The sequence below is a fragment of the Amaranthus tricolor genome, chromosome 14 (genome assembly GCF_026212465.1).
Source record: "Amaranthus tricolor cultivar Red isolate AtriRed21 chromosome 14, ASM2621246v1, whole genome shotgun sequence".
In the NCBI taxonomy this organism is placed as follows: domain Eukaryota; kingdom Viridiplantae; phylum Streptophyta; class Magnoliopsida; order Caryophyllales; family Amaranthaceae; genus Amaranthus; species Amaranthus tricolor.
This window is the reverse complement of record NC_080060.1, coordinates 7,434,822-7,449,718: the sequence shown is the minus strand read 5'-3', so window position 1 is coordinate 7,449,718 and position 14,897 is coordinate 7,434,822. Positions and strand designations below refer to the sequence as shown.

General features: G+C 32.6%; 3 protein-coding genes across 3 annotated transcripts; 2 read left to right on the top strand and 1 right to left on the bottom strand.

Annotated features, from left to right (window-relative positions):
• The first annotated feature begins 255 nt into the window (after positions 1 to 255).
• On the top strand, positions 256 to 2,469 carry LOC130800537 (uncharacterized). Its single transcript, XM_057664129.1, has 2 exons — positions 256 to 407; positions 1,848 to 2,469. The coding sequence occupies exon 2, from the start codon at positions 1,851 to 1,853 to the stop codon at positions 2,079 to 2,081; it is 231 nt and encodes a 76-aa protein (XP_057520112.1). The 5' UTR covers positions 256 to 407; positions 1,848 to 1,850; the 3' UTR covers positions 2,082 to 2,469.
• A 1,462-nt stretch (positions 2,470 to 3,931) lies between these two features.
• Positions 3,932 to 8,033, top strand: LOC130800536 (bifunctional UDP-glucose 4-epimerase and UDP-xylose 4-epimerase 1-like). Its single transcript, XM_057664128.1, has 9 exons — positions 3,932 to 4,284; positions 4,392 to 4,441; positions 5,109 to 5,244; positions 5,776 to 5,877; positions 5,978 to 6,205; positions 6,289 to 6,370; positions 6,981 to 7,063; positions 7,159 to 7,250; positions 7,708 to 8,033. Exons 1-9 carry the CDS (start codon positions 4,090 to 4,092, stop codon positions 7,790 to 7,792), a joined length of 1,053 nt encoding a protein of 350 aa, XP_057520111.1. The 5' UTR covers positions 3,932 to 4,089; the 3' UTR covers positions 7,793 to 8,033.
• A 1,656-nt stretch (positions 8,034 to 9,689) lies between these two features.
• On the bottom strand, positions 9,690 to 14,338 carry LOC130800535 (DEAD-box ATP-dependent RNA helicase 47A). The gene is made up of 2 exons (XM_057664126.1): positions 14,153 to 14,338; positions 9,690 to 11,867 (listed from the first exon to the last, which is right to left on the bottom strand). Exon 2 carries the CDS (start codon positions 11,776 to 11,778, stop codon positions 10,141 to 10,143), a length of 1,638 nt encoding a protein of 545 aa, XP_057520109.1. The 5' UTR covers positions 11,779 to 11,867; positions 14,153 to 14,338; the 3' UTR covers positions 9,690 to 10,140.
• Between the last annotated feature and the right edge of the window lie 559 nt (positions 14,339 to 14,897).

Genomic DNA, 14,897 nt, shown 5'->3' with positions numbered 1-14,897 from the left:
AAGTCATTTGATTTTTGGATTTTTTTTGTGTGACAATTAACCTGTAAAAATCGGTCACAATTTAGGCAATAATGTTTTTAGCTAAGTAACTCTAAAATTCGGATTATTTATGATCAAAAATTGGTATTATTATAGAAAAATCAATAAAAAATTAAATTATTCTAGCTAAATTTTCCGAATTATTAAGAATACATTAGCATAATATCCTTAAAGTTAATTTGAATATCATTAAAAGTAATTCCCTCAACGAAATTAGTCCATCATCTGATAAGAAAAAAAAAATAAATTCATGAAATTATTTTAATTACTAGCTTCAAAATTTCCCTTCGGTGAGGTGGTGATTATCATTTGATCATTCTTCCTCTCACTCCTCTAACCTCTACAGATCTCAAAGCCTTGGTCGCGAGGTACTCATCTCTTTCATCCCTTTTAATCTTCCGATTTTCGTTGTTTTTTTTTGCTGCACTCAGCAAATCATTTTAACGTTTTGATGTAATTTGTTTACAATTATTGCAATGAATTTTTTTGCGCTTTTTACTTTTCAAATAAGATCCGTTTATTTTTGCGCATAGTTCCCAATTTTTGGCGATTTCGTGCTTTTCGATTTTAATTTCTTGGTCTTTGATGTGTTTAACTTGATTTAAATTTTATTCCGTATTTGTAGGATTTAGATCACTATATATATATTCTTGATTCTTGCAATGCTGTGTATTAGACAGAGAAAATATATTGGAGTACATATGAGTTTGCAAGATTATGTTTTTAACTTTGCAATTGTTGATGCGATCTATAACTGCTGAGCATACCAGATGCTAACTCTACACAGCCACCAAAAGGGCCAGGATGCTACTATAATTAAAGATAGATTTCATCTTAATATTGATCCTTGATTGCCAATTTGGTCGTAAATTGAGAGGGAAATGAGGTATTGTGGGAGCTTTCAGAGTGACAACTGTCTGAATGTCTTATAAAGGATCAATTTTCATAATTTATTGTAGTATACTCACAGCACTAAATGGCCGGGAATGGTAATGTGAAGATTAGTGTAAGTTTTATTGGAATATCTCTTGACAATAGTCATGCTTTTTCTTCTTTAACAATCTTATTTTCTTCACAAAGTTCATTCTATTACATTACCATTTGATTATATGGTATTACTTGGTAATGAAAAATTGTGAAAAAAAATAATTTTTTATGATCAAACTTTCATTAACATGGCCATGGGAATGTTTTGATACATATTATGAAAATTTACACTACAAATCATTCGCATTACCACCAATTAGTACTGTTTTAAGCAAATGGAAAGTTCAATTTTGATGTTAGTTGGTTCCATGATCAGGGATTTAATGATGTTATACTTACATTTCTTTATGAGATAAGCATTGCAGAGGTAACTAGATACTTATTGGTTTGAATTTGGTTTGAAGCTGGACTTGTCGGGTTGAAGCTGCCTGCATTATATATCAAGTTGATTGAAACTGTCCTGCATTATATAAAAGTGCTTTCGTGCGCTTGAATAAAAGCCGGAGCTGCTCAAAAACAATTTGACGACAGACAGATACAGAACAGTGTCATTAAGCAGTCAAAATCTGGATTGTTTTGTTTTGTAACTCCATTTGATTGATTGGTTTATTTACGTTTTGATGCCAATGTAGCATGATTAACAAGCTAATTTGCTTTTGAATTAGGGATTCGTTTAAAATGGCTAAACAATTTACAAAAGCTGACCATAATTCGCTTTTAATCTGCAATTTGAGGGAAGATTTGTGAATCATGTTTCAATGCTATGTTGTATTTTTGAAAATTTTCATCTATTCAGTTGACAGAATTCTTTTGGTTCGCAGTGAATGGGTTTGTGGACGCTGATTGAAGGGCTCCTACTCTTTGCAAATGCATTAGCAATATTGAATGAGGATCGGTTCCTTGCACCAAGGGGGTTGAGTTTTGAGGCTATAGCGGGCAGGAGAAAGTCGCTTAAACAACGAGCTGTGGAGCTTATATATTTTGCTCAATACATGAGATTGCCCTTGATTATCACAAACATTGTCATCATCGTGTTAAAGCTGGTTTCTGGATGAGGTAATGGAAAATGAAATTCAGCAAATACATCTGGGCATATTGTATGAAACCAGTTGACATAAAACTCATTGACATAACTGAAATGGAGGCAAGAATTCTGTTCTTGGTTTGTAGTATTTTGCTTTGAATCAATGTATACCAGAATCTTAATAGCATCACAATTTCTTTTACTTGCAAGAATAGGCGTTTGTAGAATTAAAAAAAAAAATCTAAATCAAGGAAAAGGGCTAAAGGGGTAATTAGGAAACAGGTATTAGGCGGACATTCTGTTTCAGATGGGATTCCTTTAATATTTTTTTTTCTTTATTTTTTTTATATTTTTTTTATTATGTTGATTATATTAATTTAGTTTAATTAATGTGAATCTATACAATCTGTTAATGAATGCTTTTATTTGGTTTATTAAATATATAGTTTTACTAAATGAAAAATTATAAAAATTACATATTAAAAAACTGGATTTTTAGAAAAATAAAGCAAGATTCCATATGATTATATACTATTTCTTATATATGATTCCAAAATTATGGAAACAAGATTTGAGATGAATGGCATTAATATTGAAATGTAGAGTATTATAGACTGAAAAACATAAAATTTATTTTTTTTTCAAAAATAGCTTGCCTATACAACAAAAATTAACGAAATGAATCAACGAGCCAAACTCATCAAAAAAATTCACATTTGAGAAAGAGCCAGTATGTTAGTATAAAACCAAAGAAAATATTTGATGACATAGAGTGGTTCCTGTTTCCAACCAGATTTTTTCCCAAAATAAGTTTTTTCTGCAAATTAAGAAAAGACAGAAAAAAAAATGAATTTTTGAAAATATTTAAAAAATAAATACTCCGTTTGAATTTGCAACAAAAATTAAGAAAATTAAGATTCAATATACTTTTATCTATTTTATCCTTATTTGGATGGTAGGTGAGTAGGGTTGTAAGTTTTCTTTGGTTTGATTCAATACATAACTAAATAAAACCAAATTAAATTCGATTTTGATTTTTTCAGTCTAAATCCAAATTATATTTTTTTATATAATTCAATTTGAACAAAATCGATTTATAAAATGTCAATTCAAATTGAACCAACTTAATCGAGTTTGATCAAATTGCACATAATTGATCGATTTAAATCAAATTGATTAATTTGCACCGAAACGACTAATTTGCACTATACATTTAGAAATTTATAACAATATAATTGTGGTACGCAAAAATTGGAACAAAATATTTCAATTAAACTTCTAATTGTTTTTCAATTCCCATATATAACACCAAGTTATAGATCAAGCCAAATAAAACTCTGTAAAAAATTTCTCATTTTAAAACATTATCAACACTTTCACGCTTTATCGATAATTGTTGCTTCACAAGAAAGAAACTACCATTGTCCACTAGTTTATATTTTTTAAGACTTTTTTAATCTTAACTTTATAGACTTGTATTTTATAAACCCTAAAATCCTACTTGGTGTTATATTTTTATGATTTACAAAACTGTAAACCAAATTCAAATCGAACACTGGAATGAATTCAAATTTCAGTCCATATTAAACCGAACAAAAAAATAATCGAACCAAATTTTTTAATTAATTTGGTTTGATTTGGTGTTTAGTTGTTTATGAGTTTATCAAGTATGTGATTTGTGAGCATCCAAAAAAGAAAATAAAGACAGGTATTATAGCACGAAGAAGTAGTGGATTAGATAAAAAAATAAACTAAATTAAATGTGTAAACATCAATTAATTATAAAGAAAAAAGATGGATTATGACAAAAAATTAGAAATTGAAACAAAATAGTAACATCTCGTGACATATTTTACTATATTAGTGCCTCTGTCTTGCTGTTCTTATCTAGCCTTACGCAATAAAAGCGTCAATCTTCATAGTAATGCTCACATTCCCTTTCATTGCATTTTCTCCCCTGTTTCCTCCTCCCAAATCCCAATAATAATTCTATTTTATCTATTTTTTTATCATTTTTACTTAAAAAAAGACAATTTAAAATGGGTTTTGAAAGGAAGAACATTCTGGTAACTGGAGGTGCTGGTTTCATTGGTACTCATTGTGTTGTTGTGTTATTAAAAGAAGGATTTAAGGTTGTTATTATTGATAATCTTGATAATTCTGTTGAAGAAGCTGTTCATCGGGTTCGAGACTTAGTGGGTCCTGATTTATCTAAATTTCTTGAATTTCATCTGGTAATTATTTAAATAATTAAGTTTATCTTTCTGGGTTTTTCAATTTTTGGCAAATTATGCTTCTAAATTAAGAATTATTGCTTTTAATAGGGTTTTTTTATTTGCAGGGTGATCTCAGAAATAAAGATGATGTTGAAAAGCTCTTTTCTGAAAACATGTATACTTTTTCAATTCTTCTTTTTTAGTTTTTTCTTAATCTTGTGTTTTATGGGTTTTGTTAATCATAAAATAAAATACACAAGTAGGAGTTGTTCTTTTGAGTAAAGAGTCAACCTCCTTCAATAAGGACATCTGGTCGTATTGATCATATGAACGAGATACACCGGCTACGAAAAAAATATAGAGAAATTTAAATTTGAAAAATTGAACCTCAAAAAAACTATCTCCTTTAGAAATATCATGGCTTGAGCTCATGAGAAAAATAACATTCTTACTTTTTAATATATCGTATTACTAATAATAGGATATATTAACAGCAAGCTAAAACAAAAATAAAGGTAGGATTATTCACTAACGAACTAAAAAAAATATTAAATATTATTAGTAAATAATCTAAAAGTAAGATTATACACGGCAGATAGATGAAAAGTTGGATTATTAATTTTAATTTTTACTTACTTTATAATTTCTTAATATATAAGATAAATGGAACATTAATAAGTATTTTATTAGTTTTACAGAAATTGTCATTATTTATTGGAATTTCTTTGAAAAATGAAAATGATGTTCTATTTTTTAATTTATGTGATGGAGGTATAATTTTAGAAAAATCTTAGATAGATTAAATGTGTAATAGTATTAATGGTTATTGTTGCCTATAACAGATTTGATGCAGTAATTCACTTTGCGGGACTTAAGGCTGTGGGGGAAAGTGTTGCTCATCCATTTCGTTATTTTAATAATAATTTGATTGGATCAATCAATTTGTACCAAATAATGGCCAAATATAATTGTAAAAAGGTCAGATTTCTGCTCAATTTTATGCGCAATTGTCTAAATTATTATTACGCTTTATGATCGAGTATATAAGAAATCATGAGTCTTCGACCAGGAGCTTAAATTTTAAAGCCCACGTTACAAAAAATAGATTCGAACCTCACTTAAATATTAAACGCCAAGTATAAATAGGGTCTACATACACATTTCTTGCCCCAAATCATTCTCGTGTGAGAGGGCGTGGAGTCTTAATGTATCATGAGTTTCAACCATCAGTTTCAGCTTTTGATTCCTTCGAAATTTTATACATACTAAGGATTCTGAACGGGTGAAACTAATTCGCAATATGACCCTAATATATCCCAAAACAACCATAATTTCATTTTTTTACCACAATTCGCAAGGAGATTAGTGTATCATGTGACAATTTTCTTAACAATTATTAGATTTTTGAAAGAATGAACAAATTCATCTTTGTTGTTGTGTATTAGCTCTTATGATAAACTACTTTAATGCAAATAATGATAATTGAAATTTAGATCATCGGATGTATAGTTGGTTTTTTCATCTTCGGCTACAGTTTATGGACAACCAAAGAAAATTCCATGTGTAGAAGATTTTGAATTGAAGGCTATGAATCCATATGGTCGCACCAAGGTATCAACTCGAAAAGCTCTCGATGTTTCTCATCTTCGAAAAGCCCAGTGCCGAAAATGATTGGCTCATTTCGCCTATTTTTCCTTTTTGCGATTTCCAGCTTTTCCTTGAAGAAATTGCCCGAGACATATCAAATGCAGACAAAGAATGGAGCATAATATTGCTAAGGTACTTCAACCCTGTTGGGGCACACGAGAGTGGTAAACTCGGTGAGGATCCTAAGGGTATCCCAAACAACCTTATGCCTTACATCCAACAGGTTGCTGTCGGGAGGCTACCTGAACTTAATGTTTACGGTACTGACTATCCTACACGGGATGGTACTGCGGTATGTAGTATGTTATATTGCTTCTGTAATGGTTAGCCTAGTGATTGAGCGGTTTAGTTCTGATAAAAAATTTCTGTTCATAGATTCGAGATTACATCCACGTGATGGACTTAGCTGATGGTCATGTTGCTGCTTTAAGGAAGTTGTTTACTTCTAAGAATATAGGTGATCTTAAGCCACTCTCTTGAAAAAATGTTAAGAGTTTTCAAGTGGTGAAGGCACTATTTCTCTTTTGCTCCGTCTTTTTAGTAATCGTTACCTCTGTTAGAGTATATAAGATATTCTGGAGCTTCAACCATCTTAAGCGTTTTCATCTTAAGCGTTTGGTTGAGTTGGTTCCTTGACATGGCATTAGAAGCCAGTGTGACAAGAGGTCACGGGTTCGAATCTCACTTGTCCCTCATTTAAAGTGAAATATGTAGCGCTAGGTATAAAGAGCGTCTATGATGCATCCACGTTTCTAGCCCTATCTTGAAAGCCTCAACCGTCGACTTAAGATTTTGGTTGAGTTGGTTCCTTGACATGGCATCAGAAGCCAGCGTGACAAGAGGTCACGGTTTCGATTCTCAATTGCCCCTTATTTAAAGTAGAATATGTAGCGCTAGGTATGAAGAGAGTCTATGCTGCATCCAAGTTTCTAGCCCTATCTTGAAGCCTCAACCATCACCTTAAGTTTTTAGTTGAGTTGGTTCCTTAACAACCTCCCACATGAACGTCATCTCTAGTATTCTTTATGTTAGTCTTGTGATCTCATATTGCATCTTGTCGATTCTAGGTTGCGATGCCATTAATCTAGGGACGGGTCATGGTGCTTCGGTGCTTGAAATGGTTGCAGCGTTCGAGAAGGCTTCAGGAAAGGTAGTTTTTCGTTCTGTTTCGCATTCGCTCCCTTGCAAATACTCGTGGTTTGTTTGTTCAACTTATACTGTTACTTTTCTAAATGGTATTTTCAGAAAATTCCACTTAAAATGTGTCCTAGAAGACCAGGGGATGCAACTGAAGTTTATGCATCAACAGACAAAGCCTATACAGAACTTGGTTGGAAGTAAGTGGTTTATAATCCTTATAAGTTACTTGGTTACACTTATGCTTTTTACCATCTTTTTTAAGACAACAAATCGAAACGAAAATTTTTCCGAATATCAGCAAAGCATTCAATATTTCTGTTGTCGATTTGATAATATCATATTCATAAATCAAACAGAGATTGGGACCAAGTTTTATAATTTTTATGTTAAATTTGTTATTGGGCTTGTACACAACAAGACCCGCATAAGAGGAGAGTTGACTACATACAAACCCAATGAGGTTCCATCCTAATACCAATTAGTAATAGGAGGAGTAACAAACCCGATGATTTTTCATCCTAATACCAATTAGTAATAAGAGTAACCCATTAAGCTTATATGTTAGTCAATATCTCTGCAATCTTTCGATGTGGGATTACATATGGGTTATTTTTCCACAATCTAATGCTATTGGTTTTGCTGAATGTGTTGCAGGGCGAAATACGACATAAATGATATGTGCAGGGACCAATGGAAGTGGGCAAGCAGCAACCCATGGGGCTATCAAGGAAAACCCTAACAATGAAATGTGTGTATTTGGTTGAAGATTGCTAGTAAAAATTACCCAAAAACAGGAGATTGATCCTAGTGTTCAAAGCTCTTTGTCTTGATGAGAATAGTTTCTTCTTTTAAGTTCTAATTAAAGGTCTAAGTGTTTATATTATGACTTTTCAAAAGTAAATATGTCCGTCTATTTATTTGTATTTATTATCGTAACAGTATTGAGATAATGTAATGTTGTATTAATATTTCAATCCAAATCTGATGCTTTACAATTTATATTCTAAGACCCACTTAAAGATCAAAAGTACTCTATTGTCACACTTTTTTTAATCTGTTCTTTTTATTTTGCTACTATTTTCATTTATGAAAAAGTTTCAACTACTTTCTTTTATTTTTATACATATATTTTATATTTCTTTTAATATTATTCACACATTTTAAATGATCTTAATTTTTTTAATCTTAATGTAAAATTTCATAGTCTCACCAAGTATTATAACTAAATGTTGAGGCTGAGTCATTGATGAGATATAGATGTAATGTACTATTTTAAAGTGCAACTCCAACGTACCTTTTTATCCAATTTTGGGAGAGTAGGCCATGATGTCGTTTAGATAATCATGTTATCTGGATAGATGCAAACATCATTATTTTTTCTTGTGGCTTGTCATATCCAAATCCTATTACAAGTGTGAGCTTTGTAAGCATGCTAATGAACATTTTTTTTTTCCTACTCAGCTGTACATATTTAGAATTACTTATGTTAAAAGGTTCTCACTTTGTAATTTGATATGATTTAAAATGAATATGACAAAAGAGTAATTTGTTATATTTTCCTCTAACATGTTTGGAAATCAATCGGGGTTGACCCTGAAATTTATGAGGTCCGAGATGAAACATTAAATATGGGTCGCTAATAACTAAATATACTATTATGGGTCTCTATTATTAACTATTAAAGCATTGTTTTTCTAATATTTTTGAATGGGTCTAGTCATAGGCCCCTCTTACTATTATAAGTTCAGTCGTGATATAAATGTAGGAAGGAATGAATAGGAAGAGGAGAGGGGAAAGGAAGGAGAGAAAAAAAATGAGAAAAGTTAAAAAAACAAAAGAGATTTGAGCATTAATAAAATTAAGAAACAAAAGCCTTTAAATTCTTTCTTTCAAATCTTTTACATTTAAAATTGTTATCCAAACTAAGAATTATACATCTTTTGATTCTTGTTTTTCTTTATCTTCAATTCCCTCAATCCAGATATAGTGTGAAAGTTACATGAGAAAATGCAAATGTAAGAGTTAATGGAATGAATGGAATATAAGGTAGTATATATATATCTCCTAAAAAGTAGTTGATAATTATAGAAAGAAATGTAGATATTCCTAATAATAATAATAATAATAATAATAATAATAATAATAATAATAATTATTATTATTATTATTATTATTATTATTATTATTATTATTATTATTATTATAATCCCTCTGATTTCAAATGTTTTTTCCATTTCCTTTTTTGTCAGATTCCAATGCAAGCTTTTAAATTAAATAATTTTAATTGTGAGTTTTTAAAAATTCTAAAAAATTGATATTTAAAAAGTATATATTGAAACGAAACTAACAAGATCCCACATAAATGTGTTTTTTCTTATAGATCAATGAGAAATCGTAGTCAAAGTTTGATGCTAAAATTCATAAATTCTGTTTGAGAAGAACATACGAAAACGAAGGGAGTATTACTTTTCTAATGGTGAATCAATGGAAAATTATTGGTTTATTCTAAATAAATTGATAAGGTAAACCATTACTTTGCAAGTTGTTCAAACTATAATTAATAATAAATATGTTAACAAATGATGGTTTAAATGGTTAATAAAATTGACTTTTGTCTCGATTGAAGCCAGTAATTCAAAAATGATTGAAAATATATTACCAATCAATAATATATACTTTTCAGACACATTTTGTAATAATTTATTTAATGCTAGCTTATAGAGCTTAGAAGTAGTACATTCCCCAATCTTTTCATAGATATTTGAAGACATACAACTTATTTTTTACTTCACCTCAAGAAAAATACACAATTTTTTAAAGGGGAAGCAAATGCATCTAAAGGGAGGGAGAAGAGTGATTTGTAAATAGTTGTATTGTACCAACTTATATAAATGGTGTCTCAAGTCTCTACCAATATTAATGCTGCTCTATATTCAGGGCCTTCTGATCTAGACACCATCCATGTTCAGTACTGCACTACATCAAGTTCGCATCAACGATTGCAATTAATATGATCAAGCGAGCTCTTCATATGACGAAAAGCTCGTTTGCTTCATCTCGCTAATTCTGATCTTCATATGAAGTATATCAGACGTTCTCCTGCTCTTCCTCGACAAGTTTACCTTCAACAAACTCACAGGGTTGTATCGTTACACCCAACTGCTTCTGCAGTTTCTTCACCACGAAGACTTCGTGCTGTTCACATATGCTTACTACATTACCCTTCCTACCAAGGCGTCCAGTTCTTCCTGCACGATGCGCATAGTGAATGGAATCTGTGGGTAAGTCGAGATTGACTACAAGATCACATTCTGCAACGTCTAAACCTCTAGCAGCCAGTTCATTTGTGACCAGTATTCTTAAATCCCCATTTTTGAATTTCTTTAGCACAGTAGATCGAGCAAGCTTGCTAAGATCCCCGTGTAGTTCTGCAGCATTGATTCCCCGAGCTTCCAACTTGTAAACAGTGTCCTTTAGCTGTCTATTCTGGTTCATAAATACTATGACTGACTTGGCATCAAGAGCATGAACACATCTCCTTAATGTGTCAACCTTGTGTTGCAACCTGGTAGTGCAGTAATAGTGCTTCAAAAGTGGAGGTAGGCTCTCCGAAACTACTTGAGATGAGGAATTCGAATCTGATGAAGAATTAGTTACGGGACTCAGTGTCGAGACAGATTCAAGTGCACTAACACTTTTGGCTCTGACAAGAACTGGGTCTCTCCCCCAGCTCCTAGCTGCTCTTACAACTGAAAATGGCACTGTTGCAGACACTAGAATGGTCTGGCGTCCGTTTTTCTGGACAAGAGTACCATTCCCAGATTGAGAAGCAGCTCCTGATCTCCTCCCAACGTGTTCCAAAATCCTATGCATATCTTCGCGGAAGTTGAATGCAAGAAGCTCATCTACTTCGTCTAATACTAGAAACCGACAACCATGCGTACGAAGCTTTCCGGCTGCACTAATCTCAGCTATGCGCCCAGGAGTGCCAACTACAATGACTGGTTTGTTTTTCTTAAGTGCTTCCTCTTGCCTTGATCTATTAGCACCTCCTACCAGTTGCTGAACCATTCTCTTGTCAGCAGGTCCCAAGAGTTTCTCAACCTCCCTCACAATTTGCATCCCCAATTCTCGAGAAGGAGCCACAATGACTACTTCTACATCGCCCTTCTTTCCAGATTCCTGTTCAGCAGAAGAATGGTTCTTCAGAGGGCCCACTTCAGAGAGGATCGGAAGTAGATATGCAAGAGTTTTCCCAGAACCAGTATATGATTGAATCACCACATCATGTCCTTTCAGAATTGTTGGAACAGCAGTTGATTGGACATCAGTAGGAATGGTAAAACCTTCCTCTTCTAATCTCTTTAACAACAACGCAGGAAGCCCAAGTTCAGGAAATGACTGAGCAGAGAGTGGAGCCCCCTCTATCTCAATTGCCTTCTTTCTTACTGGCTCCTTAACACGTACCAACTTTGTTTTCTTTTTAGACACTTCATTTGCAGAATTCAGGAGGCCAAGTCCATCAACTTCGCTCTTTTTACTTGTTTCAGCTCTATTTCTAAACCCAAGGCTAGCAAGGGTGAGAGGGCCATCATCATGGCTGAACCTACTCAGAAAACGTACATTTCTGTGGTAACAAGCGTTCCTGGAAACATTGAACAATCTCCCAAATGGTGAGGATTCTCCAATAAGAAAAAGCAAACGTGATGAAACTATTGTCGGCATCTTCAAGAATCTTTGCTAAATGTTATATAACAGTTTCATAAAAGCTCAAGAAACTGCAGTGGTAAAGGCTACCCAGAACTGTTCTCCGCCTATAGAAAAAAAGGGTAAGGAAAAATAAGTATAAAATTAGCATAAATAATCAATTAAACCATCTAAAGATGAACAACAATAAAAAACATCACTCAAATTGAACTACAATCACTAAACCCAATGGCCACTAGTGTTTAAGCCATAAGTGTATATATACCCACAATTTCATCTAGTTTGATGCAAAACAATATCTGTTAGAGGACAATTAATATGGCATCTAAAAGAAAGATTGTAGAGAATAGAGAAATTAGAAAGAGAGTAGACAATAGAGATAGATGAGAAATATATTTTTTCACTGATTGATTCTAAAAACCCATACAAGCTATTATTTTTACTATTATCATGTATTAGGCACATGCTTACTAACTCATATTACTGTCATGTGCTAGGCACATACTTATAGATCTCCCATAACATTTCATCCCTTAAAAAGACTTGTCTCAAGTCTTAGTTAAAGATAAAATACAAGAAATAGGAAACTAAAACGAAAATCTACTTCAGTAGTCAAATTATTAAATGAAATGCCTTCCAACAATCTCTGTTGTAGCTATGCAAGTAACTTGATGTCAGAATTCTTGACAACTTGTAAATTCCTTTTGGATGTAACCTCTGAATTCTCGTCATAACAAAAAAATAAGAGAATTCATCCACGTAGAGTTGTAGACCTCAATCTACAACTCAAAAATTAGTGACAATATCTCCTGTTGTGCGACAGCGGAAGCAAGATTGATGAACAATAATGAAACAATAAAGAAATTCAAACAATACAATAAGAAAATGACACAAGAGATTTAACGTGGTTCACTATCAATGTGATAGCTACGTCCACCAGCACTGAGATCGAATAATTTCACAATGATCGCAAAGAATTTACAAGATGAATCAAATATCACTTACAAATAATAATGACTCTCTTGTGATCTCTCTCAATTTGTGAATAATTAACCCTAGTACTCACAAAGTAACCGCCCAAATGAAGGAAAAGCAAACTGCTCCCGTGAGAATAACCGCAGCCAAGTCGGCTGCCTTGCCACCCACACACCCGCCAAGTCGGCTTCATAGTCTGACAAAAACTCCAAGAAAACAGACGAGTTGGCGCTGCTCTCTGGAAAAAGCCCTCATTTCAGCAGCCTTCAGATGAGTCGTCTTCCTCATTGGCCACATCGACGCCGAGTCAGCGTTTTCTACTGTTCATCACCTTAAACTATGGCAACTCACATGTTTGAGTCACCATTAACAACATCTCCAATACCCCAAAGAACACTACAAATAACTATTTGCACCTTCAATGAACATATCGTTAATATTGGCCACAAATACATATGGTCTCCAACAAAGACTAACAGCACAGTTTTATCCTTCATCCTCTCCACACATTTTAGTTCAGCTATGTCACCCAAAGCAAGATATGCATGTGGTTGATCTTCTAACTCCATTAACATAAGTCTAACTCCATTAACGTAAGTCTAGTAACTCCATGAACATTTGTTGGGTCTCTCAATATTTTTGACATTAGAATGAAACTTTTTTGGGTAATCAATCTCCCCATTGAACAAAAACTTCTCACTAGTGCTATTATCATGAATTAACTTTCAATGGTTACATCAAGAATTTCACCGTTAGACAAAGTGTTTTAAATGATGCCATTATGAGGAAGAAAACCTTCAACAACTACATCAACATTTTTGTTCTCTAGAATGTTTAAATATAATTCATGAATGGTATTTGGTTCAAGCATTTTATCAAACATCTCCAATGCAAGCACATAATCATTTTCTTGATCATATACCACCAAAAATCCCCAATTGTCACCACTATGCTTGCATTTATATTCAAGAATTGGCTTATTACACCATTCAAACAATCCCTTGTCTCAACTACTAAAACATTCATCATTCAAAAGCTTCTTTTGTTGGAACTCTTCAAGTTGTGGGATAATTGTTTTTTTTTTAATTGAAGGGTGCTGTATAAATCAATACTCCTCATGTTTCAATGCACTAGAAGCAAAGAACTAGTTCACAAATGACCATAAAAAACGCCAAAACGCGACATGTGAGCATAGAGGTTAAGAAATTAAAATCAGTCCACCATCATCAGATTCCAGCATTCAAGATGCACGTAAATAGATAGTAATATCCATAAAATAAAACGAAAATCGACAAAGATCAAACTAAATTTACAAAAAATGGGACAAATTAAAATAATCAGCAAGTAGGAAGTAATTGAAACCGAAGAGTAAATGATACCGAGTAGTAATTGAAGAGAAATGAACAAGATGTATTACCTCAGTGAGAAAATGATGGAAGGCGAATTGAAATGGAGAACAAGGGCGGCAAACTCAGAGGTGATAAGTTTATCCTATCATTCCTAAACCTCTTCTTTTGTTCCACCCCCTAAAGCTAAAACCCTTTCCAAAGCGGTGTTTCGGCTAGAGATATTCATTTGGATTATCATATCAGTTTTGGATAATGTATTTTGGGTCGGTTTAAAATCAAATTTTGTATCCACATCAATTTTTACATAATTTTATACTCATATTGAAGTCAGGTCAAATCAGGTTCGGTTACGAAGTCGAGTAAATATCGGAACATCTGGTCTGCTTTGAACACTAGCTATGGGATTGGCTTGTCAAAATCAAATTTTGCCTTGGATATTGATTTTTTACATAATTGTAAATCTATAGTTAGAACTTGTGTTTAGTTATACAAAGTTGGCTAATAATGAAATGAAGTTTGTTTTGAACATCTCTTTATACTTCTACTATAATTAGGGTAGATGACATAATTTTATGTGCAAATTGAGAAATTTGTGAATATGGAATTTACGTGAAAAAGGAAATAAAATAAAATTTAAAAAAAAAATCCAAAATAAGCTCAGGAAATTTAAATCCCAATTTCCGTATCCAAGCTTAAGGTTAGGATTTGCTCGTTATTGTTAACAGCGAACAAGGAAAAAAATTTGTAGCATTACAAACTCATATCATTAGAAATAGAGAACAAGAGTTTTTCTAGAGATAAGGACAAACCCCA

Excerpts from the sequence above, each read along its gene's own strand:
- LOC130800537 (XM_057664129.1), top strand. The coding sequence starts at position 1,851 with ATGGGTTTGTGGACGCTGATTGAAGGGCTCCTACTCTTTGCAAATGCA.
- LOC130800536 (XM_057664128.1), top strand. The coding sequence starts at position 4,090 with ATGGGTTTTGAAAGGAAGAACATTCTGGTAACTGGAGGTGCTGGTTTC. Across the intron at positions 5,245-5,775 it reads CCAAATATAATTGTAAAAAG|TTGGTTTTTTCATCTTCGGC; the intron begins GTCAGATTTCTG and ends TCGGATGTATAG. Across the intron at positions 7,064-7,158 it reads TCGAGAAGGCTTCAGGAAAG|AAAATTCCACTTAAAATGTG; the intron begins GTAGTTTTTCGT and ends TGGTATTTTCAG.
- LOC130800535 (XM_057664126.1), bottom strand. The coding sequence starts at position 11,778 with ATGCCGACAATAGTTTCATCACGTTTGCTTTTTCTTATTGGAGAATCC.